This window comes from Carlito syrichta, unplaced genomic scaffold (genome assembly GCF_000164805.1).
Source record: "Carlito syrichta isolate Samal-C Ts95f unplaced genomic scaffold, Tarsius_syrichta-2.0.1 Scaffold302017, whole genome shotgun sequence".
NCBI classification, from domain to species: Eukaryota; Metazoa; Chordata; class Mammalia; order Primates; family Tarsiidae; genus Carlito; species Carlito syrichta.
In genome coordinates, this window is record NW_007246113.1 from 282,493 (window position 1) to 305,652 (window position 23,160).

A 23,160-nucleotide genomic window follows, 5' to 3' on the forward strand; every position below is an offset into this window, starting at 1 on the left:
AGTACTCATAAAAGATGGCGAACTTAATCGATAAATGTGTGACTTCTGACTGTTCCTGTTTTCCCATTTATCTCCCTCTCTTTGGGCTTCCCTAGTCCCTGAGACACAACAATATTGAGATTAGGTCAATTAACAACTTCACAATGGCCTCTAAGTGTGCAAGTGAAAGGAAAAATCATTGGTTTCACTATAAATCAAAAGCTAGAAATGATTAATCTTAATGAGGAAGGCATGTGAAAGCCAATAGAGGCCAAAAGCCTCTTGTGCCAGTTAGGAAAAGGAAAAGTGCTTACAAAATTAAAAGTGCTACTCCAGTAAACAGAGGATGAGACAGCAAAACAGCCTTATAGCTGATATGGGGAAAGTTTTAGTAATCTGGATAGATCAAATCAGCCATAACATTTCCTTCAGCCAAAGCCTAATCTAGAATAAAGCCCTAACTCTCTTCAATTCTATGAAGGCTGTGAGAAGTGAGGAAGCTGCAGAAGAAAAGTTGGAAGCCAGCAGAAGTTGGTTCATGAGGTTTAAAAACAGAAGCCATCTTCATAACATAAAAGTATAAGGTGACGTAGTAAATGCTGATGTAGAAGCTGAAGTAAGTTATCTAGAAGATTGGACTAAGATAATTGATGACACTGAACAACAGATTTTCAGTGTAGACAAAACAGCTCTCTATTGGAAGAAGATGCTATCTAGGACTTTCATAGATAAAGAGAAGAAACCAGTGTTTGGCTTCAAAGTTTCAAAGAGCAGGCTAACTCTTTCATTAGGGACTAATGCAGATGGTGACTTTCAGCTGAAGCCAATGCTCACTTACCATTCCCAAAACCTTAGAATCTTAATACTCTTAAGAATTATGTTAAATCTACTCTGCCTGAAACTTATAAATAAAATGACAAAGCCTGGATGACAGCATGTCTGTTTACAGCATGGTTTACTGAGTGTTTAAGACCACTGTTGAGACCTACTTCTCAAAAAAAAAAAGATTCCTTTCTCAATATTACTGCTCCTTGACAATGTACCTGGTCAGCTAGAGATCTGATGACATATAAGGAGATGAACATTGTTTTCATGCCTGCCAACACATCATCCAGTCTGCAGCCCATGGATCAAGGAGTCATTTTGACTTTAAGTCTTATTGTTTTAAAAATATATTTTGTAAGGCTATAGATGCCAGAGAGGGTAATTCCTCTGATGGATCTAGGCAGAGTAAATTAAAAATTCTCTGGAAAGGATTCACTGTTGTAGATGTTTTTCAGAACATTCATGATTCATGGAAGGAGGTCACAATATCAACATGAACAGGGTTTGGAAGGAGTTGATTCTAACCTCATAGATGACTTTGAGGGGCTCAAGACTTCTGTGGAAGAAGTAACTGCAGATGTAGTGGAGACAGTAAGAGAACTAGATTTAGAAGTGGATCCTGAGATGTGACTGAATTGCTGCAATCTCATGCAAAGCTTGAATGGAATGAGGGGTTGCTTCTTATGAATGAGCAAAAACCACGTTTTCTGGACACAGAATCTACTCCTGGTGAAGATGTTATAAACATTGTTCAAATGACAACAAAACATTTAGAATATTATATCAAACTTATTTGATAAAACAGCAGCAGAGTCCTAGGAGAACTGATTTCAATTTGTTATGTTCTACTGTGGGTAAAACAGTATTGCATGCTATAGAGAAATCTTTTGTTCCAGGAAAAGTCAAGTGATGTGGCAAACTCATTGTCCTATTTTAAGAAATCATCACAACTATCTCAACCTTCTGCAACCACCACCTTGATCAGTCAGTAGTATGAACAACGAGGCAAGACCCTTCACAAAAATTTGATGACTCACTGAAGGTTCAGATGACAGCATTCTTTAGCAATAAGGTAATTTTAAATTATAGTATGTATGCTGTTTTTTAGACATAATGCTTTGCACACTTAGTAGACTATAGTATTATGTAAGCATAACTTTTACATGTACTGGGAAACAAAAAAGTTAAGTGACTTGCTTTATTGTGCTATTAGCTTTACTGTGGTGATCTGGAACTGAACCTGCAAAAACTCTAAGGTATGCCTGTAGGTCTGTGTGTGTGTTTATTTTGATATACTCTTGATTCATAGGTAGATACTTAGCATAAGAGAATTTTCTTCTCATCCTCCTCCTCTTCTTCCTTTTCTTCAATTGCTCCTTTTACAGGAGAGTGATTGGTAAAACATTGCAAATGTATAGATTCAAATTTAGAAAACAGACTTGTCCCCAAATACAATGTAAGATAGTTTTTAGAGTGTTTATGGTAAACTCTTTATGATGGAGCACTAATTTATACCAGTGATTCTTAATGTTTAATGGGTCAAATGCTCATTGGCAATCAGACAAAAGATATGGATATTTTCTCTGAAAAAAAATTGGCATATATGCACAACACTTTCCTTATAATTTCAATGGGTTCGAAGACCTCTTGAAACTTGATGAACTTCAGGTTTAAAAGTTATTTTTAATATTACTACTTTAATTTTTAAATATGATAATGACTTAGTGTTTGTGAATATGGCAACTGGGATCTTCCTATAGATTTATAGATTAGTGTTGAACAATAGTTCATAATTTTAAATAGACTATGTGGAATGGCCATATGGAAATTTTCTGAATGGCTATGTGAAAATTTTCTGAAAAGCCAACTATGATAGAACAGTTTGCCTGAAAACAATTCTTATTCTCAAGATAAGTATACTGGCTCATGTTAAAGAACAAGTTTCTTTTGCTAGAATTTCATCATCTACTACCATGATATATCAGGAACCCAAAGAATCCTGTGGTATGTTTTCCTTTGATCTGTGATATTTGGGAACTAAATTTCAATATCATTTATCAACTTCTGTTTACACTAGACAACTGAGAACAGTAAACCCAGTAAGTTGTGTCCAAACTACTGGTCGTATTACACAAAGTATACTGTACTATGAGAAAAATGTATATAATAAAGACTGAGATTCAAAACACATTTAGGGCTGTGATGGATTACTGCCAAGTTCCAACTTCTGAGAGTCAAGTGGGAGGGCAACTATGGTTAGCTACTTATTCAGCCACAAACATTCCTGTGGTAAGGAATAATTAAATGGTAGACTGTGGAGGACAGGGTGGGAATGTAGAATAACACATACTGAGACAAAATAACTTTCATCTTGTGTTAGTTCATGAATATAAATGTCAGAGATCACAAGATTCAGATGATGACTGTGTAGTTTTTTCTGGAAATTGAAAATGAGCTCCCATTCCCTTTTAAAACACTGCTTACACCTCACCACATAATATAATACCTCTAGTAAACTTGTTAAAAGAACAGACAACCAAAGTCTGGATTAGGTGTATTAAGATCCCCTTTACACTACACCTCCGACATGACTTTTTACTTCACAAAACTTATAAAATGCTATGAGAATGGGGACTTTATAGGATGGTCTTTTTAGTTCATGAGTCTCTCAAAGTAACTTACCTTCCATCACTTAACAAATCAGTTGTGTAGAAGAGTTTTCACTATTACTCTTAACCTTTATATGACGTCTAGAATATTCAAGTTGCACTAGTATGTAAAATATTTCCTTATAATCTGATATAAACCCATAGACTAAAACATTTAATGATAAGCAAGGCAAGGAAAAAGTCAGGAAGAAAGCCAAGTTTAACCACAGTCAATGCTTACAGGTATAACAAGATCAAGAAAGAATTCCCTGCATAGTTGGAACTGATAAAGGAGATTCACTTCTCATTCTTTATCTAAATGCTTAAAGTAAAATTATGAAAAGATCTAATACATTTTTTGACAGATTAAAAGATCTCTGGCAGATTAAAAGTATCATATTAATCTGAAGAACTAGGTAGATACTATCTGGAGCTAGTGAGATTTACTATAGGGACAACACATATGCTGACTTTGTTTAAAGTGTTTTAAGAATCATTTTGTCTCTTTTTAACATAAATATTTGTAGTAGGATAATATCGGATGCCTGAGAGCAAAGGCTAGAGGAAGAGAAAAGTGGGAATGGAGACAGGCTTAAAGAGAGAAAGGTGCCATGGTTTGAATGTTTGTGTCCTCTCCAAATTCATATGTGGCAATCTCAACCCCCAAAGTAATGATATTCAGAAGCAGAGCCTTTGGGAAGTGATGTCATGAAGGAGAGTCCTCATGGATGAATTAGAAACTTTATAAAATGGATCTTGCCCCTTCTTCCATGTAAGAACACAGTACAAAGATGGACATGTGTGAACCATGAAGTGGGCCCTTACCAGACACCAAATTTACTAAAGCCTTTATTTTAGATTTCTTAGGTTCCATCTTAGACTTCTTAGGCTCCAAATAAATTTCTATTGTTATAAACCATACAATCTATGGCATTTTAAAAAATAGCAGCTTGAAGGTACTAGGACAAAATAAATGGCAAAAGGTAAGGCTACCAGTATCCTAAAACTGAGTTTGGTTTGGTTAAGGGATCCAGAAGTAATGGGATGGGAGGAGAGGGGAGAAAGTCTCATATTACCACAGAAAAATTAACCTCCAACCTATCATTCAAAGACCAAATAACCTTGGCCTACAGGGGACTGTAAATGAACACACTTGGATTTTTATTTTCAAAAGTATATGTAACAACATGCCTTATGTAGTATGAATCTAATAATTTTCATTTGAAAACAGAAGTCCTGGAAACATTTCCCATGATAACTGGAACAAGACAAGGTTGTCCATTCTCACTCCATTGTTCAACATTGTGTCGGAAGTCCTAGCTAGAGCAATTAGAAAAGAGAAGGAGATCGGGGGGTATCCAAATAGGAAAAGAGGAAGTCAAGTTAACCCTCTTTGCTGACAATATGATCCTATATCTTGAAAATCCAAGAGAATCTGTCAAAAACCTGTTTACATAGATAAAAGACTTTGGCAAAGTCTCATGGTACAAAATAAATGTACAAAGATAGATGCATTCTTATACACCAAAAACAAGCAAGGCAGAGAACCAAATAAAAAGCACAATCCCATTCACAATAGCCACAAAATAAATGAAATACCTCAGCATCTTTCTAACCAGAGAAGTGAAAGACCTTTACAATGAGAACTACAAAACACTACTTAAAGAAATCCAAGAAGATACAAACAAATGGAAAAATATTCCGTGCTCACAGATACAGATATTGAATCTACAGATTCAATGCAATATCCATTAAATTACCAACATCATTCTTAGACCTGGAAATGACAATACAGAAATTTATATGGAAAAATAAACAACCACAAATAGCCAAAACAATCCTTAGCAAAAGAAACAAAGCAGGAGGTATCACACTTTCAGACTTCAAACTGTACTATAAGGCTATAGTAATCAAAACAGCCTGGTATTGGAACAAGAGCAGGCATAGGGGCAAATGAAACAGGATAGAGATTCCGGAAGCAAAGCTTCAATTTCTAAACCAACTCATCTTTGACAAAGCCTCCAACGACAACCACTGGGGAGAGCAGAACCTATTCTGCAAATGGTACTGGGAAAACTGGCTGACCACATGCAGAAGATTGAAAACAGGACCCCTATCTATCACCATACACAAAAATTAACTCTAAATGGATCAAAGACCTAAACATAAAACCTCACACCATAAGAACCTTAGAAAATGCCGGAGACACCCTTATGGAAATTGGATCTGGCAACCAATTCCTCATCGAAACCCTAAGTGCCCATATCATAAGAGATAAAATAGAAAAGTGAGACCTCATCAAATTGACAAGCTTCTACAAAGCAAAAGAAACCATCAAGAGAACGAGGAGACAGCTCACAGAATGGGAAAAAGTATTTGCCAACTATATATCTGACAAAGGCCTAACATCTAGGATTTACAATGAACTCAAACACGCCGAAAGGAAAAAAACAGCCCCATTAAAGCGGACAAAAGACATGAATAGACACTTTTCAAAAGAAGATACACGGGTAGCCAACAGACACATGAAAAGTGCTCAGTCTCACTCATTCTCAGAGAAATGCAAGTCAAAAGCACATTGAGATACCTCCTAACCTCAGTAAAAATGGCCATCATTAATAAAACAAACAACAGATGCTGGTGAGGATGCACAGAAAAAGGAATGCTTCTTCACTGCTGGTAGGAATGCAAACTAGTGCAGCCTCTTTGGAAGACAGTGTGGTAATTTCTGAAAGAACTAGAAATTGACCTTCCATATGACCCAGCAATCCCCCTATTGGGAATATACCCAGAGGAACTCAAGTCATTCTGCCAAAAAGATACCTGCACATGCATGTTTGTTGCAGCTCTATTCACAATAGCAAAAACATGGAACCAACCATGCTGCCCATCAAAGCTGGACTAGATAAAAAAAATGTGGTACATGTACACAATGGAATATTATGCAGCCATAAAGAAGGACAGACATATGAACTTCACAGCAACTTGGATGGATTTAGAGTCTATCATACTCAGTGATCACAGAAACAAAGAACAGAGTACCATATGTTCTCACTCATAAGTGAACCTTCAACAATTGTTATAGTACTATGAGAAAGGAATTGGCAGTAGTAGGAAACTGCTAGGGGAAGAGGAGGCACACCTCATCAACAAGGGTACCTGCATAATGAACATTTGTACACCTAACCCTGAAAGGCACTCCACATCTTTAAAATAGAGAAAATAAAATAAAAAATAAAACTTAAGTCACATTTTAAATTTAATCATTACATTCACTGTGTAAAAAGCGTTAGTCACTCCCACTGTTTAGCCATAGGATATCCCCGAAATTGCCCTTATCTAGGTTTCTGAACCAAATATTATTCAGATATACATTACTCTTATACATATTTTTTGTTTTGCTTTTTTTAAAAAATAAAGAATAACCATAGCCAACCTGACTGTAACGGGACATGTTCAGATGAATATTTCTTTTGATAACAAAAAAGCATTGATATTGTGTCAATAATATCATATTTTAAGGGTAAGATGAACCGTCTGAAAGTTGATAAGATAAAGTGAGAAGCAAAGATTCCTTCAATTTCTTTCTTGGATGACTTTTTGAATGTAATACACTGTAAAGGATAAAATATTAATGGTCTCATAACCACAAAATATGATCTAGACATAATTAATAATTATTTTTAAAGCCTTAATAGTTTCAGTGACTAACAAAGCAATATGATGTTTATAAATTTTGTTCTGTTCTCGTTGTTGGCTAGTTTTCCAGTCTGATACCCACTGCCACCTCTAGAGTTGCATCCTAGTACAATGTTTTTTCATAGGAGAGAAAAATAACACTATTGAACTAAATCATTATTCTCACTAAACATCATAATATACTCCTAGAAGGAGATAGATTATTATTATTTTTTTTTTCCAAGCAGAGATATGAGTCTTTGACTTTATGTTGGGAGTACGGTAGTATGGGTAATGGCTGCCATGGGTATCAATACAAACTATATATTTTCCACTAGATAACATTTGATTGTTAAAAATATAAATTCTCTAAACCTGAGCAATTTGCTCAATAATATAAAATGTCTCTTTTTGTATCCTTGTTTATTTAATACATGATATAGATGACAGACTACCTCTCCTACTGAACTGAATAGTTACTGCCTTAATATACTTGTTCTCTGGGATTAATTCAGCAAGTTTAAATTTTGTAAGAGGTACCTTTTATGTGACTTTCTGTATATATCATGCTGGCATGTTTCTTTTATAAGACCAGAGAATCGAATTCCAGTTTAGTAGTCAAAGATGCAATTTTTCACGAGTTAAAAAAAAAAAAGATTATTTTTGCAGTAAGACAAGGGTGAGACCTTGCCATGTTTCTCATTTTATTACTGTGGTTTCCACTTCATTGAAAATAAAAGCAATATTTATTTTAAGAGTAGTTCTCATTAAGCTTTATATTATTCTATTTAGATGGCAAGCTATTATTTTATTATTAAATTTTATTTTATTATAGAGATGTGGGAATCAAGTAAGGATTAAATACACAAGTAGGCTGAATGCAGGTGAAGTTTGGGCCTCCATTGGCTCTCATTCTTCCTGGTATAGGATCAGGTACCCTCTGTGATGTCCCATGCCCCGCTCCCTCCAGTAGTGCCCAGCGACTGCTGATCTCTCCATTGTGCTAATGTGATTAATGTCCAGGTCCCATTTATGAGTGAAAACATGTGGTATTTAGTTCTTTGTTTCTGTGAGAGAGCACTTAATATGATGGTCTCCAACTTCATCCAATTTACTGTGAAGTCCATGATTTTGTTCTTCTTTATGGCTGCATAATACTCCATTGTGTATATGTATCACATTTTCTTTATGTAGTTCACTTTTGATGGGACAGTAGGATTGGTTCCATGTTTTGCTATTGTGAATAGCAAATATACATGTGTGTGCAGGTGTCTTTTTCTAGAACAATTTATGTTCCTCTGGGTATATTCCCAGGAAAGCAATTCACAGATCATATAGAAGGTCAATTTTTAGTCTTTTAGGAATCACCATGCTGCTTTCCACAGAGACTGAACTAGTTTGCACTCCCACCAACAGTGTAGAAGCTTTCCCACTTCTCCAAACCCACACCAGCATCTGTTGTTTTTTGTTTTATTAATGATGGCCATCCTGTCTGGAATTAGGTAGTATTTCATTGCAGTTTTGATTTACATTTCTCTGATGATTAGTGAAGCTGAGCATTTTTTCAAGTGTCTGTTGGCTGCTCGTATGTCTTCTTTTGAGAAATGTCTAGTCATATCTTTTGCCCACTTTTTAATGGGGCTGTTTGTTTTTTCCTTTTGGCACATTTGAGTTTCTTGTAGATCCTGGATGTTAGGCCTTTGTCAGATATGCAGTCGGCAAATATTTTTTCCCATTCTGTGGGCTGTCTTCCCACTTTCTTAATGCTTTCTTTTGCTGTACAAAACATTATCAGTTTGACGAGGTCCCACTTTCTATCTTAGCTTTTAAAGCACTCATTTTTGGGGACCTGGTCAAAAATTCATTGCCTACTCCAATGTATATAAGGGTGTTTCCTATGTTTTCTTCTAGGATTTTTATAGTTTGAGGTTTTATGTTTAGGTCTTTGATTCATTTAGAGTTGATTTTTGTGTATGGTGATAGATAGGGGTCCTGTTTCATTCTTCTGCATGTGGTCAGCCAGTTTTACCAGAGCCATTTGCCAAATATCGTCTCCCTTCACCAGTGGTTGTTACTGGTGGCTTTACTGGAGATGAGTTGCTTAAGAGTTGCTTAAGATATTGTACCAATATCAAGTTGTTTTGATTACTGTGACCTCATAGTAAAGTTTAAAGTCTGAAAGTGTGATACCTCCCACTTTGTTGCTTTTGCTGGGGATTGTTTTGGTTATTTGTGCTCTTTTTTGTTTCCATATGAATTTCTGTATTGTCTTTTCCAGGTCTGAGAAAAATGATGTTGGTAATTTGATGGGTATTGCATGGAATCTGTAGCTTGCCTTGGGTAGGATGGATATCTTGACAACATTGAATCTTCTTATCCATGTTTTCCTATTTCTTTGAGCAGTGTTTTGTAACTCTCACTGTAAAGATCTTTTACTTCTCTGCTAGGTGGATGCCAAGGTGTTTTACTTTTTGTGTGTGGCTATTGTGAATGGGATTGTGCTTTTTATTTTGTTCTCTGCCTGCTGTAGCTAGTATATAGAAATATAACTGTCTTTTGCATGTCGATTTTGTACCCTGAGACTTTACCAAAGTTGATTATCAGTGCAAGGAAGCTTTTGACAGACCCCCTAGGGTTTTCAAGATATAGAATCATATCCTCCACAAAGAGGGAAAGCTTAACTTCCTTTTTTCTTATTTGGATACCCCTGATTTCCTTCTTTTGCCTAATCGCTCTGGCTAGGACTTCCAGCACTATGTTGCATAGGAGGAGTAAGAGTGGGCATCTTTGTCTTGTTCTTATTCTTAGGAGAAATGCTTCCAACTTTCACCTATTAAGCATAATGTTAGCTGTGGGTTTTTGATAGATGATGCTTACTGTTTTGAGGAATGTTCTTTCTATGACTAGGTGCTCAAAGGTTTTTATCAAGATGGGAGGATAGATTTTGTCAAATGCTTTTACTGTGTTTAATGATATAATAATGTATTACTGGTTTTATACTTGTTAATATGCTGAATTACGTTTATGGTCTTGCAAATGTTGAATCAGCCCTGCACCCCAGGAATGAATCCCACCTGGTCATGGTGGATGATCCTTGAGATGTGTTATTGGATCCAATTTGCTAGAATCTTGTTTAGAATTTTTGCATCTATATTCATCAAGAGATTGGCCTGTAATTATCTCTTCTTGTTGAGTCTTTGCCAGGTTTGGTATCAGCATGATGTTGGCTTCATAAAATGAGTTGGGGATAATTCCATCTTTCTCAATTGTCTGGAATAATTTCAGTAAGATTGGTATCAGCTTCTCCTTGTATGTCTTGTAGAATTCAGCTTGGAAATAATCTGGTCTGGGTTTTTTTTTTGGTAGGGAAATTTCTTATGACTGAGTTGATTTTCTGGATTGTTATTGGTTTGTTTAGAGTTTCAGTTTCTTCTTATTTCAAGCTTGGGAGGTTATGTATTAGAATGTCCTCCATTTCCTTTAGGCTTTATAGTTTATTTGCATAGAGGTTTTTATAGTAAGCTCTGATAATCTTTTGAATTTCCTCAGCATCAGTTGTGACTTTGCTGTGTGCATTTCTAACTGTATTTATATGGACTTTCTTTCTTCTTCTTCTTCTTCTTTTTTTTTTTTTTTAAGTCAATCTGGCCAGGAGACTGTCAATCTTATTTATCCTTTCAAAGAACTAGCTTTTGGTCTTGATACTTTTTTTTTCTATGATATTTTTGTCTTCTATGTCCTGTAATTGTGATTTTATCTTGGTAATCTGGGTTCTTCTGCTGAGTTAGGATTTAGGTGATTTTGCCTTTCCAACTCCCTTAGCTGTGATGTTAGGCTGTCTACTTGTGATCTGTTTTCTTGATTTTCTTGATGTTTCCATGAATTTTTCTCATAACAGTGCTTCCATGGTATCCCAGAGATTCTGATGTGTCTTTCTTTTCATTTGTTTCCAGGAATATTTTTATTTGTCTTTATTTTAGTTGATTACCATGTTGACCCAGAAGTTTTTAAGCAGCATGTTGTTTATTGTCCAGGTCTTTGTTTTGGGGTGAAATCTTGTTGGTGACAATATTTGTATTCCACTGTGATCTGAGAGGATGCAGGATATTATTCCAATCTTTTGAAATTTGCTCATGCTTGATTTATGTCTGAGAATGTGATTGAACTTGGAGTAGATTCAATGTGCTGATGAGTAGAATGTATACTCAGTAGATGTTGGGTGGATTGTTATATAGATGTCTATTAAATCAATTTGATTGGGCATTGAGTTGAGGTTCCAGATCTCGTTGGTTTTTTTTTTTTTTTTTTGCCTTGATGATCTATTTGAAACTGTTAGTCGGGTATTTAGGTCTCTCATTATGATTGTGAGAGAGTCAGTGTCCTCTCTTAGATTACTTACAAGTTGTTTTATAAAACCTGATGCTCCTGTGTTGGGTACATCTGTGTTTAGGATGAATATTTCTTGCTGGTGGATTGATATTTATATATGTGTGTATTTATATATTTATGTATGTATTTTCTTTTTTATGTTTATATGTGCATTTTCATTTTTGTGAGTGCTCTGTATCCTCCATTAACTCTGTGCTTGCCTGTACTTTTGTGATGGGAATGACTGTTCTTTTTTTTATTTTCTGTGTTCAACACCTTAAGTGTCTCCTAAAGGCCTAGTCTGGACGCGACATGCTCTCTTAGGGATTGGATGTCTGGGAATGATTTTACTTCTTCATCATTGATGAAACATAGCTTGGCAGGGTAGAAAATTCTTGGCTGAAATTGCTTATCTTTAAGAATGTTAAAAATTGGGCTCCAGTCCCCTCTGGCTTGTAGATGAGTCTGCAGCTATTCAGATGGGTTTTCCTTGGTAGGTAGTGCGACCTTTCTCTCTTGCTTCCTTTAGAATTTCTTGTTTCATGATTATTTTGTGGACGTGAATTACTATGTGCCTTGGGGATGGTCTTCTCTTATGATACCTTGTGGGAGTTCTCTGAATCTCTTGTGCTTGGATGGTTCTCTCTCTGGCAAGATGTGGGAAGTTTTCTTAAATGATTTTATTGAATGCTTTCTCTCTGGTGTTTTCCATTTCCCTTTCTGTTTTGGGCATAGATTTGACTTCTTGACATATTACCACATCTCTCAAAGGTTTTGCTCCTTCTTTTAATCTTTTGTTCCAGGTTTTTGACAAACTGGGTTAATTCCATATTTTGGTTTCCAAGCTCTGAGATTCTTTCCTCTGCCTGGTTGACCCTGCTACCTATGCTTGTTAGTGGGTTCTTAATTTCCAGGATGAAGTTTTTCATTTCCATTATTTCAGAGTGAGCCTTTTTGAATTTGGACATCTCTGCTTTTACTTCCTGTATGACTCCAATGAGTTTTGCTTCTAGTTTCTCTTGGTTCCTGTTTGCCATCCATTCTCTGATTTCTGTAGTTGTCATCTGGGGCAGGCCGTTCTAGTGTGTTTCCATCGTGCTTTGACAGCTGTTATTCTGGGTGCTGTCTATTTAGAACTTTGCGGGTTGCGTGTATTTTTTTGTTGACTTTTCCTCATTAGTCACAGGCCTCTATTTGCTCTCTATAATTTCTATTTTGATTTAAGGTTCTGAAACTACTCAATAACCCTCTGTTCTACAGTATTTTCTGTGAATCAGTATATGTCACTCATGAGAGAGGGAGTGACATTCACATCTGCTCCTTGTTCTACTATGTGGAAGGTTTCTGTCACTGAAGAACTTCTCACCCACTGCTAAACTTGTTGGAACAGCTTTTAGCTCTCACTGATAGTAGTCTGTGAGTTGTTAGCATGGGTATGGGTCTCCCATCTGCTGCCTGTGGCCTACAGTCAGCAGATGGGAGACCCATACCCATGCTAATGACTGAAAGAGCCCTGAGGGTTCTTTCTTGTTGTATCCTCCTTGTTTGAGTTTTCACTCTGCTCTTGAAATATTGCAAGTTTTTTTTCATGGAGGAGGGGAGAGGCTCTGCTCTGCCAGATGCAGGGCTCCAGAGGGTTCTTCTCCGTCTGGCTGGGGGATGATGGAGTGTGTCTGCCAGGTTCACTCTGAAGGCAAGGCCTCCCCACCCATGAATCACCAGTCTAGCAGAAAGTTGCACTCACAGCAGTTGCTCCAGTTTGAGTCTTTCTCCCATCCCGCTTGGGCTGCTGTTGCCCAAAGTCTTGTGCTCTGCCCAGGATTTCCCTCGAAAGAGACTGATGGCCCACACATGACTGGGAGGGGGTGATCTGTTCCAAAGTGTCTTTGGCTCACTCAGCCACCTTCATTTGCCAGGAAGGGCTTGTGCAAGTCTGGGGCACAGTGGGGGATGCGGAACCTGGATTCCCACGTCCCCTGTCGCTCTCTGATCTCCATGTGTTCAAAGAAACTTTTGCTGGGTGCAGGGTGTTTTATCTGTCCAAGTGTCCAAGGTGTCTCTGTTTATTGGCAGCTGGGTCCCTACTCTCTGTCTTGCTTGACAAGAGCAGTGCCAGTCTGCTGCTCCGTGGTGGCCATCTTGGATCCACCTCCATGTATTTTATTTTAAATGTGACACAAGGCTTGAACAATTAAGGCTTGAATTAACTTTATGCTTGTTTCATACAAAGGTCTTCCTACTCTCATTAACCATACTGATAGATGTAATCAATCTATATTTGTTTGGCTTGTCAAATTACTGAAGTGACTATCAACAAGCAAATGAATAGTCAAAATGTAATATATACATGCAGTATAATATTCAGTCACAAAAAGAAATGAAGTTTTAATATATGATATGACATTAAGTAAACAGATGCTAAGTAAAATAAGCCATACACAAAAAGGACAAATATTATATAATTCAATTTATATAAAATATTGACAATAGGTAAATTCATAGAATCAGAAAGTAGAATAGTGGTTACCAGGAGCTGGGCTAGGGGAGAATAGGAGTTACTACTTAACAAGTACAGAGTTTCTGTTTGGGATGATGACAAAATTTTGGAAATATCTAGTGGTGATGGCTGTACAACACTGTGAATGTACTTAATGCCACGAGTTATGAACCTAAAAACAGTTTAAAAAAAAAATGACAAATATGTTACATATATTTTACTTCAATTAAAAAAAAAAAAGTTTGATGTACTTGGGATACGTCAAGTCCTAGAGTGCAAACTAGTTCATCTGATCCCTACAATTTTTGGTCAGATAGTAGTGAAGAAAATTTTATAAGAGCTCTTCTGATAAGGTCTCTTTTACCTCTAAGGAATTTTTTAAAAAGTTATTTCCAAGCAAGTGGCAGCTTTTCTTCTAACTTGAAATCAGTGCACTGTAGCTGGCAGAGTCCTGTTTTGAAAAGATTAAAAAAGTCATAGTTGAATGCTATGAAAAGGAAGCAGAGGTGTCAATTCTAGTTGGTACAGTCACAAATTATCATTGCAAATGTTTATGATTTTTATGTCAAATCTATATTTGGACTTGGCAATTTTTGTTTGCAAAACAGTAGGTACTGTCCATTTTTTAATTTGGTTGTCTTTCTGTTGTTGAGCTGTAAGAGTTGTTAGTGAACAGAAATACAATTGATCTTCACATAGTGATTTTATATGTTGATATTAAATCCTTATCAGGTATATGACTTACAAATATTTTCTCCCATCTTGTGGGTTGTATTTTCAACTCTCTTGATAGTGTCCTTTGAAACACAAGATTTTACTTTTAGTAAAGTCCAACTTATTTATTTATTTCTTCATTGCCTATGCTCTTGGTGTGATATTTAAGAAACCACTGCCAAATTCAAGGTGAAAAAGATTTACCTAAACATTTTCTATTAAGAATGCTACAGTAGTGGCTCTTCAATTTTAGTCCTTGATCCATTTTGAGTAATTTTTTTGTTTATGGTATAAGGTAAGGGTTCAGCTTCATTGTTTTCCTTGTGAATATTCAGTTGTTGTAGCACCATTTGTTGAAGAATATATTTTTTTCTCAATAAATAGTCTTGACACTTATCAAAAATCAATTTTTTTTATAGATGCAAGGGTTTACTTCTGGGTTATCAATTTAATTTCATTGCTCTGTTTGTCTATCATTATGCCTGTACTATTGCTTTGATTACTGTAGTTCTGTACTAAGTTCTGAAATCAGTGAGTCCTCTGACTTTGTTCTTCTATTTCAAGATTGTTTTGGCTATTCTAGGTCTCTAGAAATTCTATACACATCTTAGGATGCTTGTTTCCATTTCTGTAAAAAACACGATTGGGATTTTGCTAAGCACTCCATTAAATGTGCACATTGCTTTGGGTAGTACTGTCATGGTAATAATATTAATTCTTTCAGTACATGAACATTTATTTAGATCTTCTTAAATTTCTTTTAGCAATATTGTTTCAGTGTATATATGTATATCTCACTCCTCCTTGGTTTAATTAATTCCTAAGTATTTTATTCTTTTTCAATACCATTGCAAATGGAATTTTTTAAAAAAACTTTCTTTTTGGATATTTCATTATTAGTATAGAGAAATACACTAATTTTTTTGTGTTGATTTTGAATCTTGCAACTGTGATGAATTCATTTATTAGCTCTAAAAGGGTTTTTTTTTGGTATATGTGTATTCTCAGTGTTTTCTAGATATAAGATTATATCATTTGCAAATAGAGATAGTTTTACTTCTTCCTTTTTATACTGAGTTGGATAATGTCCCCCCCAAATTTTTGCCTTTTTCAGAACCTCCAAATATGCCCTTATTTGGAAATCAGGTACTAGAGCAGGTGGGCTTTTAATCTGACTGGAATCTTCATCAGAAAGAAGAGAAGAGATACAACAGAGAATACTATGTTATGAAAGAGTCAGAGACTGATGTAGCTACAAGTCAAGGAAAAACAAGTTCAAGTGCTGGCTAACACCTGAACTTTTCTCTTCCCAGAGAAAACTTGGTCCTGCTGACTCCTTAATTTCAGACTTCTAGCCTTCAGAACTATGAAAGAATGCATTTCTATTGTTTTAGGTCTCCCAGTTTGTGTGTGTGTGTCTCTCTGTGTGTGTTTTCTCAGCAGCCCTAGGAAATTCCCATATATTCTAATTTGGAATTTGGAAATCTTTTATTTCTTTTTCTTGCCTAATTTATCTGGCTAGAATTAACATCAATCATTCTCAAAGTCTTCCCAAAAACTGAAGAAGAGGGACCACTTCCAAATGCATGCTGTGAGGCTAGCATTAGTCTGATATCAAATCCAAATAAGAAAAGAAAACTATAGGCCAATAACCTTGATGAATATTGATGTAATAAATCCTAAATAAAATATTTGTAAAGTGAATTCAGCAATATATTGAAAGGGTTATATACATTGACCAGGTGGAATTTATAGTAGGAATGCAAGATTCAACATGCATACAAAAATCAATCCTTATAATATATCACATCATACATATACACGATGGAATACTATGCAGCAATAAAGAAGAAAAAAATCATGTCCTTTGCAACAACACAGATATAGCTGGAGACCATCATTCTAAGTGAACTATCGCAGAAACAAAAAAGTGAATACTGCATGTTCTCACCCACAAGCAGGTCCTAAATACTGGGCATGCAAGCACAAAGGCAGAAACAAACCCTAGACACTGCTAAAGGAGGGAGCAAGGAAGGGGGGATAACAGGTACACAACCGCCTACTGGGAGAGAGGGCTTGTTAGAAGTCCAAACCTCACCTGCATGCAACTTAGGTAGAAAATTCTCACGTGTACCCTACATCTCTAATATATACTATATTAATAGTAGTGAATAAAATATTTAAATATCTTAATGTAGAAAAAGAATTTGACAAAATTCAGCATCCTTTCATGCAAAAAACTCTTGGTAAACTAGGTATAGAAGAAAACGTCCTCAATATGATATAAGCCACATACAGAAAAACCCAGCTAACATCATACTCAATGGTGAAAGATTGGAAACTTTCCTCTAACGTCAGGAAGACAAGGATGTCTGCTTTTGCTACTTCTGTTCAACACAGTACAACACAGTTCTGCTTGCTTATGAATGTTTCTATGAAGGGACAGGAGAGCTGCTTATTCTTTTATTTGGCAGAAATATTCCAAAATCCTCGAATATTTTAAAAACTAACATCATACTTAAAATAGTATTTACTGAATTACCTATATGTATAAGTAATAAGTACTAGAAATTAGAATAGTTGATCTTAATCGAGTGCTTACTAGTATCAGGCTTTGCAATGAACTTCAAATGCCTAATCTAAAATCATCACAAGAGTGTTATGAGATAGATATTATCCTCATTTAATAATGACTTAGAAAGAATAAACAACTTGCCTAAGTTGACTAAATAATTCATGTATTTAGATACTACCTATATAACAAAGTCCCTACAAGTCATTGGAATAAACTGAGAGGGCTAGGCACGATGGGTCATGCCTATAATCCCAGCACTTTGGGAGGCTGAGGTGAGAGAATTGCCTGAGTCCATGGGTTCGAGACCAGCCTGGGCAACTTGGCGAGACCTCATCTCTACAATAAAAAAATAGTCAAAAAATTAGCGAGGCCTGGTGGTGTGTGCCTGTAGTTCCAGTTACTTGGAAGCCTGAGGTGGAAGGATAGCCTGAGCCCACCAGGTTGAGGTTGCCACTACGCTCCAGTCTGGGCAACAGAGTGAGACACTCCAACTAAAAAAAACAAAAGAAAAAGAAAAAAAGAATAAACTGAGAAGGGCTTACTTAGCTTATTTATAAAGTTAGTAATTACAAAGGTGTGGGTGGCATCTAAGAGAACAGAAAGTGATAGTGAAGTTATCTGGGAACTAGCAAAACCAGAGCTAGCTGTTGCCACCCCTAAAGCCAAAAGGAACAGAGGTTGATAAGAAGGCTTCCTGAAGTGTTGGATTTCAGCAGAGGGACAAGCCAACTGAGATAATTTTTTGAGGAAAGGATCCAGGGGGATAAATATCCTGACCTCCCTCCTTTCTGTAATTTGTCTAAGCTCTCCACTGGCTGAACAACTGGAAACCAGAAAACATGGAAATCAGCCTCCTCGGGTGAATGGCAAGGTGAAGAAGGGTGAAGAAGAGACAGATCTTCAATGGCAGGTGAGAGGCAAATAAAAAGTATCCAACACAATTATGGATACACTGTAGAATTCCAATAAATATGCTTTTAACTGAGATGCTTCCAATTTATTAAGGGAAATACAGATCTATACAGGAGATAAAAGATGAAACAGTATGAACAAATAAATATCTAAAGGTCTCTTTAGCTCTATCATAAGAAAAATATTAAAGATAAATCTCTATACAAATATTTAAAATTGTTTCTCAAAATAATTTCCTGATGTTGAATTGACGCATTAACAGTTGTACATACAATTTATTTAGCCATTTCTACAAATATGAATGAGTGTGGAAAATGTGAAGAAGGATTTATGATAATATCTGGTTTCTGATAAGCATGATGACTAATTCATTTAGAATGTTCTTTATTACTATTAGTATCACATATTTTTTATTACTTTATCTGAATAATCATGCTTCCAGACTTCCTTTATATTCTGATCTCTGAAATATATTAGCACTTTGATATAGTGTTGCACAGTGCCTTACATATAACAGATATATATTTTTTGATTGCTTAATGAAATAAATGAGTTACCTATTGACTTACATATGTTTTTATCTTCATGGTAAAATTAGTATAAGCATATATCTAGAGTAATGGGTAGGATTTTAAAAAACATTTGGCAAATTTAAGATTAAATCATACAGGGGGTTATATATTAGATACCATCTTTCAAATGGTGAATCCTTTATGAAAATAAAGCCCTAGGCTTGTTAGCACTTAGAATATAAAAGTTTATCTCAGGTCTTGGTTTAGATTTTTCAAAGTTTACTACTGATCCTGATGCTGAACACTGAGGGAAAGGCTTGAATTAAAGGCAGACAAACTTCTTCCACATAAGAACACAGACAAATTTTCAAAGCTCATTTCATGTCTGGCTAACTTCCGAATAAACATACTTTTAGACAACCTACATATAGTGGGCAGGTAAACAACTCATTGTATGCATATATGACATTAATGAGTACACTTACCTCAGCAGTATGCTTTGCCACATGCCCCACGATGACAATGACCTTCCCTTTGAAGTTCTGGAGCATAGTGGTGTAAGGGCCATGGGTAAGCTCACCTTCAGTAGTAAATGCAGTGCTGAATGGAATGCTGATGCTGCCTGAAATGTGACCCCGAACAAAACTGAGAAGAAAAGTTTAAGGAAAACATTTGTGTGTAAACTTGAGTATCTGAGAGAAACTCACAGAAGTAATTGATTTCCAGGAGATAGTACTAAACATCTTCCTTGCTTATGTGAGTATTTTATTTAAATGAAGTAAGGCACCTCTAAGGGAGGGAAAAAAAAAAGGAAAAAAAAAAAGAGAGAAAGAGAGAATTTGAAAATGAAGTGGAAAAATGAAAGGAAAAATGCTAGCTAAAGATGAAGGGAACCCTTCCTCATTAAATGAAGAAATGTGAAAGTGATCCTGACACAGCAAAGCAATGGTAATCATATGAATTGTACAATTCCTTTCAGTTCATTACTCCTATTATGATAATTTTTTTGTTTGTTTGTTTTTGTTTTTTTGAGTTGGAGTCTCACTCTGTCGCCCAGACTGGAGTGCAGTGGCCGCTGCCGGCCACTGCAGCCTCGATCTGCAGAACTCCGGTGATCCTTCTGCCTCAGCCTTCCAAGTAGCTGGAACTACAGGCGTGCACTACGATGCCTGGCTTATTTTTTGATTTATTGTAGAGATGAGGTCTCGCCAAGTTGCCCAGGTGGGTCTCGAACCTGTGGGCTCAGGCAATCCACTCACCTCAGCCTCCCAAAGGCATGGGATTACAGGCTGAGCCATCGAGCCCGGCTATTATGATAATTTTAAAGTTCTGAGATTAATACAAGAAAATGGATATTTTCTTTTATTTTTTTATTTTAATCAATATTTTTTAATGATATTGTGGGGTACAGTTAAGGGTTAGGTATACAAATATGCTCCGTTTAGGCACCCTTGTTGATAGGAGGTGTCTCCCTGTCCCCAGACAGATATTTACTACCGTTAATCCCATCTCCCTTCCCCTCACCCCCATAGTTTCCCACCACTGTCAGTCATTTTCTTATAGTATTATGTTGGATGTTCAAGGTCCACTATAAGAATGAGAACATGTGATAATCAGATCTTTGTTTCTGTGAGAGACCATTCAATATTATAGACTCTAGTTCCATCCAGGTTGCTGCGAAATTTATGATTTTGTTCTTTTTTATGGCTGCATAGTATTCCATCATGTAAATGTGCCACATTTTAAAAATCCAGTCCTCTTTTGATGGACAGCATGGTTGCTTCCAGGTTCTTGTGAACAATGCTGCAATAAACATATGTGTGCAGGTATCTTTTCTATAGAGTGATTTGAGTTCTTCAGGGTATATTCCCAGTAGGGGGATTGCGGGGTCATATGGAAGGTCAATATTTAGAACTTTTAGGAATCGCCATACTGTTTTCCACAGAGGTTGCACTAGTTTACACTCCCACCAACAGTGTAGAAGTGTTCCCTTTTCCCCACACCCTCTCCAGCAACTGTTATTTTTTGAGTTATTGATAATGGCCATTCTGACTGGAGTTAAGTGGTATCTCAGTGTGATTTTGATTTGCATCTCCCTGATGATCAGTGAGGTGGAACATTTTTTTCATGTGTCTATTGGCTGCTTGGATGACTTCCTTTGAGAAGTGTCTGTCCATATCTTGCCGATTTTATAATGGGGTTGTTTGTGTTTTTCTTTTCAGCACGTTTGAGTTCCTTGTAGATCCAAGATGTTAAGCCTTTGTCAGACCTAGAGCTGGCAAATATTTTTTCCTAGTCTGTAGGCTGTCTCCCTGCTCTCTTGATGGTTTCTTTGGCTTTGCAGAAGCATGTCAGTTTAATGAGGTCCCACTTGTCTATCTTATCTCTTATGGTCTGTGGGTTTCGGGTTTTGTTCAGGAATTGGATGCCAGTTCCAATTTCCATGAGGGTATGTCCTTCATTTTCTAAGGTTCTTATGGCTTGAGGTTTTACATTTAGGTCTCTGATCCATTTAGAGTTAATTTTTGTGTATGGGGATATATAGGGGTCCTGTTTCAATCTTCTGCATGTGGTCAGTCAGTTTTCCCAGCACCATTTACTGAATAGGTTCTCCTCTCCCCAGTGGTAGGTGGTTGAGGCTTTGTCGAAGATGAGTTGGTTGAGAAATTGAGGTTTTGCTTCTGGAATCTCAATTCTATACCATTGGTCTACATGCCTGCTCCTGTACCAATACAAAGCTGTTTTGATTATTGTAGATTTATAGTAAAGTTTGAAATCTGGTAATGTGATACGACCTGCTTTTTTTTTTTGCTGAGGATTGTTCTGGCTATTCTTGGTTGTTTGTGTTTCCATATGAATTCCTGTGTTGTTTTTTCTAGGTCTGAGAAGAATGTTGCTGGTAATTGGATGGGTATTGCACTAAATCTGTAGATTTCCTTAGGTAAGATGGACATCTTCACAATGTTGATTCTTCCAATCCATGAGCATGGGATATTTTTCCACTTGTTTGTGTCATCGTTGATTTCTTTGAGCAGTGTTTTGTAGTTTTCATTGTAAAGGTCTTTCATGTTTCTGGTTAGGAAGATGCCAAGGTATTTCATTTTTTTGTGGCTATTGTGAATGGAATTGTGGTTTTTATTTGAGTTTCTGCTTGTTTATTATTGGTGTAAAGAAATGCGACTGTCTTTTGTACATTTATTTTATATACTGAGACTTTGCCAAAGTCCTTTATCAATGTGAGGAGGTTTTTGACAGATTCTCTTGGGTTTTCAAGGTATACGATCATGTCATCTGCAAAGAGAGATAGCCTGACTACCTGTTTTCCTATTTGAATACCCCTGATTGCCTTCTCTTCTCTGATTGCTCTAGCCAGGACTTCCAATACTATATTGAACAGGAGGGGTGAGAGTGGGCATCCTTGTCTTGTTCCAGCTTTCAGGGGAAATGGTTCCAGTTTTTGTCCATTTAGGAGTATGCTGGGTGTGGGTTTCTTGTGGATGGTTTTTACTATTTTGAGGTATGTTCCCTGTATTTCTAGATGTTCAAGGGATTTTTATCAATAAGGGGTGCTGGATTTTATCAAAAGCCTTTTCTGCATCTCATGATATAATCATGTGGTTTTGTTTTGACATCTGTTGATGTATTTAATTATATTTATGGTTTAACGAATGTTGAACCAGTCTTGCATCCCAGGGATGAAGCCTACTTGGTCATGATGGATGATTTTTGAGATGCATCGTTGAATCCAGTTTGCTAGGATCTTGTTGAGAATTTTAGCATCTATGTTCATCAAAGATATTGGCCTGTAGTTCTCTTTCTTTGTCAGGTATTTACCTAGCTTGGGTATCAATGTGATGTTGGCATAGTAAAATGATTTGGGGAGAGTTCCATCTTTCTCAATTGCCTGGAATACCTTCAGTAGGATTGGTATAAGCACCTCCTTAAATGTCTTGTAGAATTCTACTGGAAAGCCATCTGGACCAGGGCTTTTTTTTGTAGGTAGTTTTCTTATTACGTGGTCAATTTCCTTGATTGTTATTGGTCTATTTAGGGTCTCAATTTCTTTTTGTTTCAATCTAGGTAGGTTGTGTGATGACAGAAAGTACTCCATTTCTGAAAGGTTTTCAAGTTTGTTTCCATACAAGTGTACATAGTAGTCTCTAATGCTCTTTTGTATTTCTTCAGGATCAGATGTGACTTCATCTTTTGTGTTTCTGATTGTGTTTATTTGGGCTTTTTCTTGGTCAGTCTAGCTAGGGGACCATCGATCTTGTTTATCCTTTCAAAGAACCAGCTTTTTGTTTCATGGATTTTTTTGTATTATCCTTTTGTCTTCTATGTCCTGGATTTGGGTTTTTATTTTGGTGATCTGGATTCTTCTGGTGAAATTAGGGTTTTTGTGATCTTGCTTTTCCAGTTTCCTTAGGTGGCTTCTTAGGCTGTTAATTTGTG

At 36.3% G+C, this 23,160-nt stretch overlaps 1 protein-coding gene across 1 annotated transcript in view; it reads right to left on the bottom strand.

Moving 5' to 3' along the window:
* The window catches only part of TBCK (TBC1 domain containing kinase), a 273,436-nt gene that overhangs the window by 13,990 nt on the left and 236,286 nt on the right, over positions 1 to 23,160 (bottom strand). Inside the window, exon 25 of the mRNA XM_008055888.2 lies at positions 19,194 to 19,353. Coding sequence (XP_008054079.1) covers positions 19,194 to 19,353 — 160 coding nt within the window. The remainder of the gene's footprint in view (positions 1 to 19,193; positions 19,354 to 23,160) is intronic.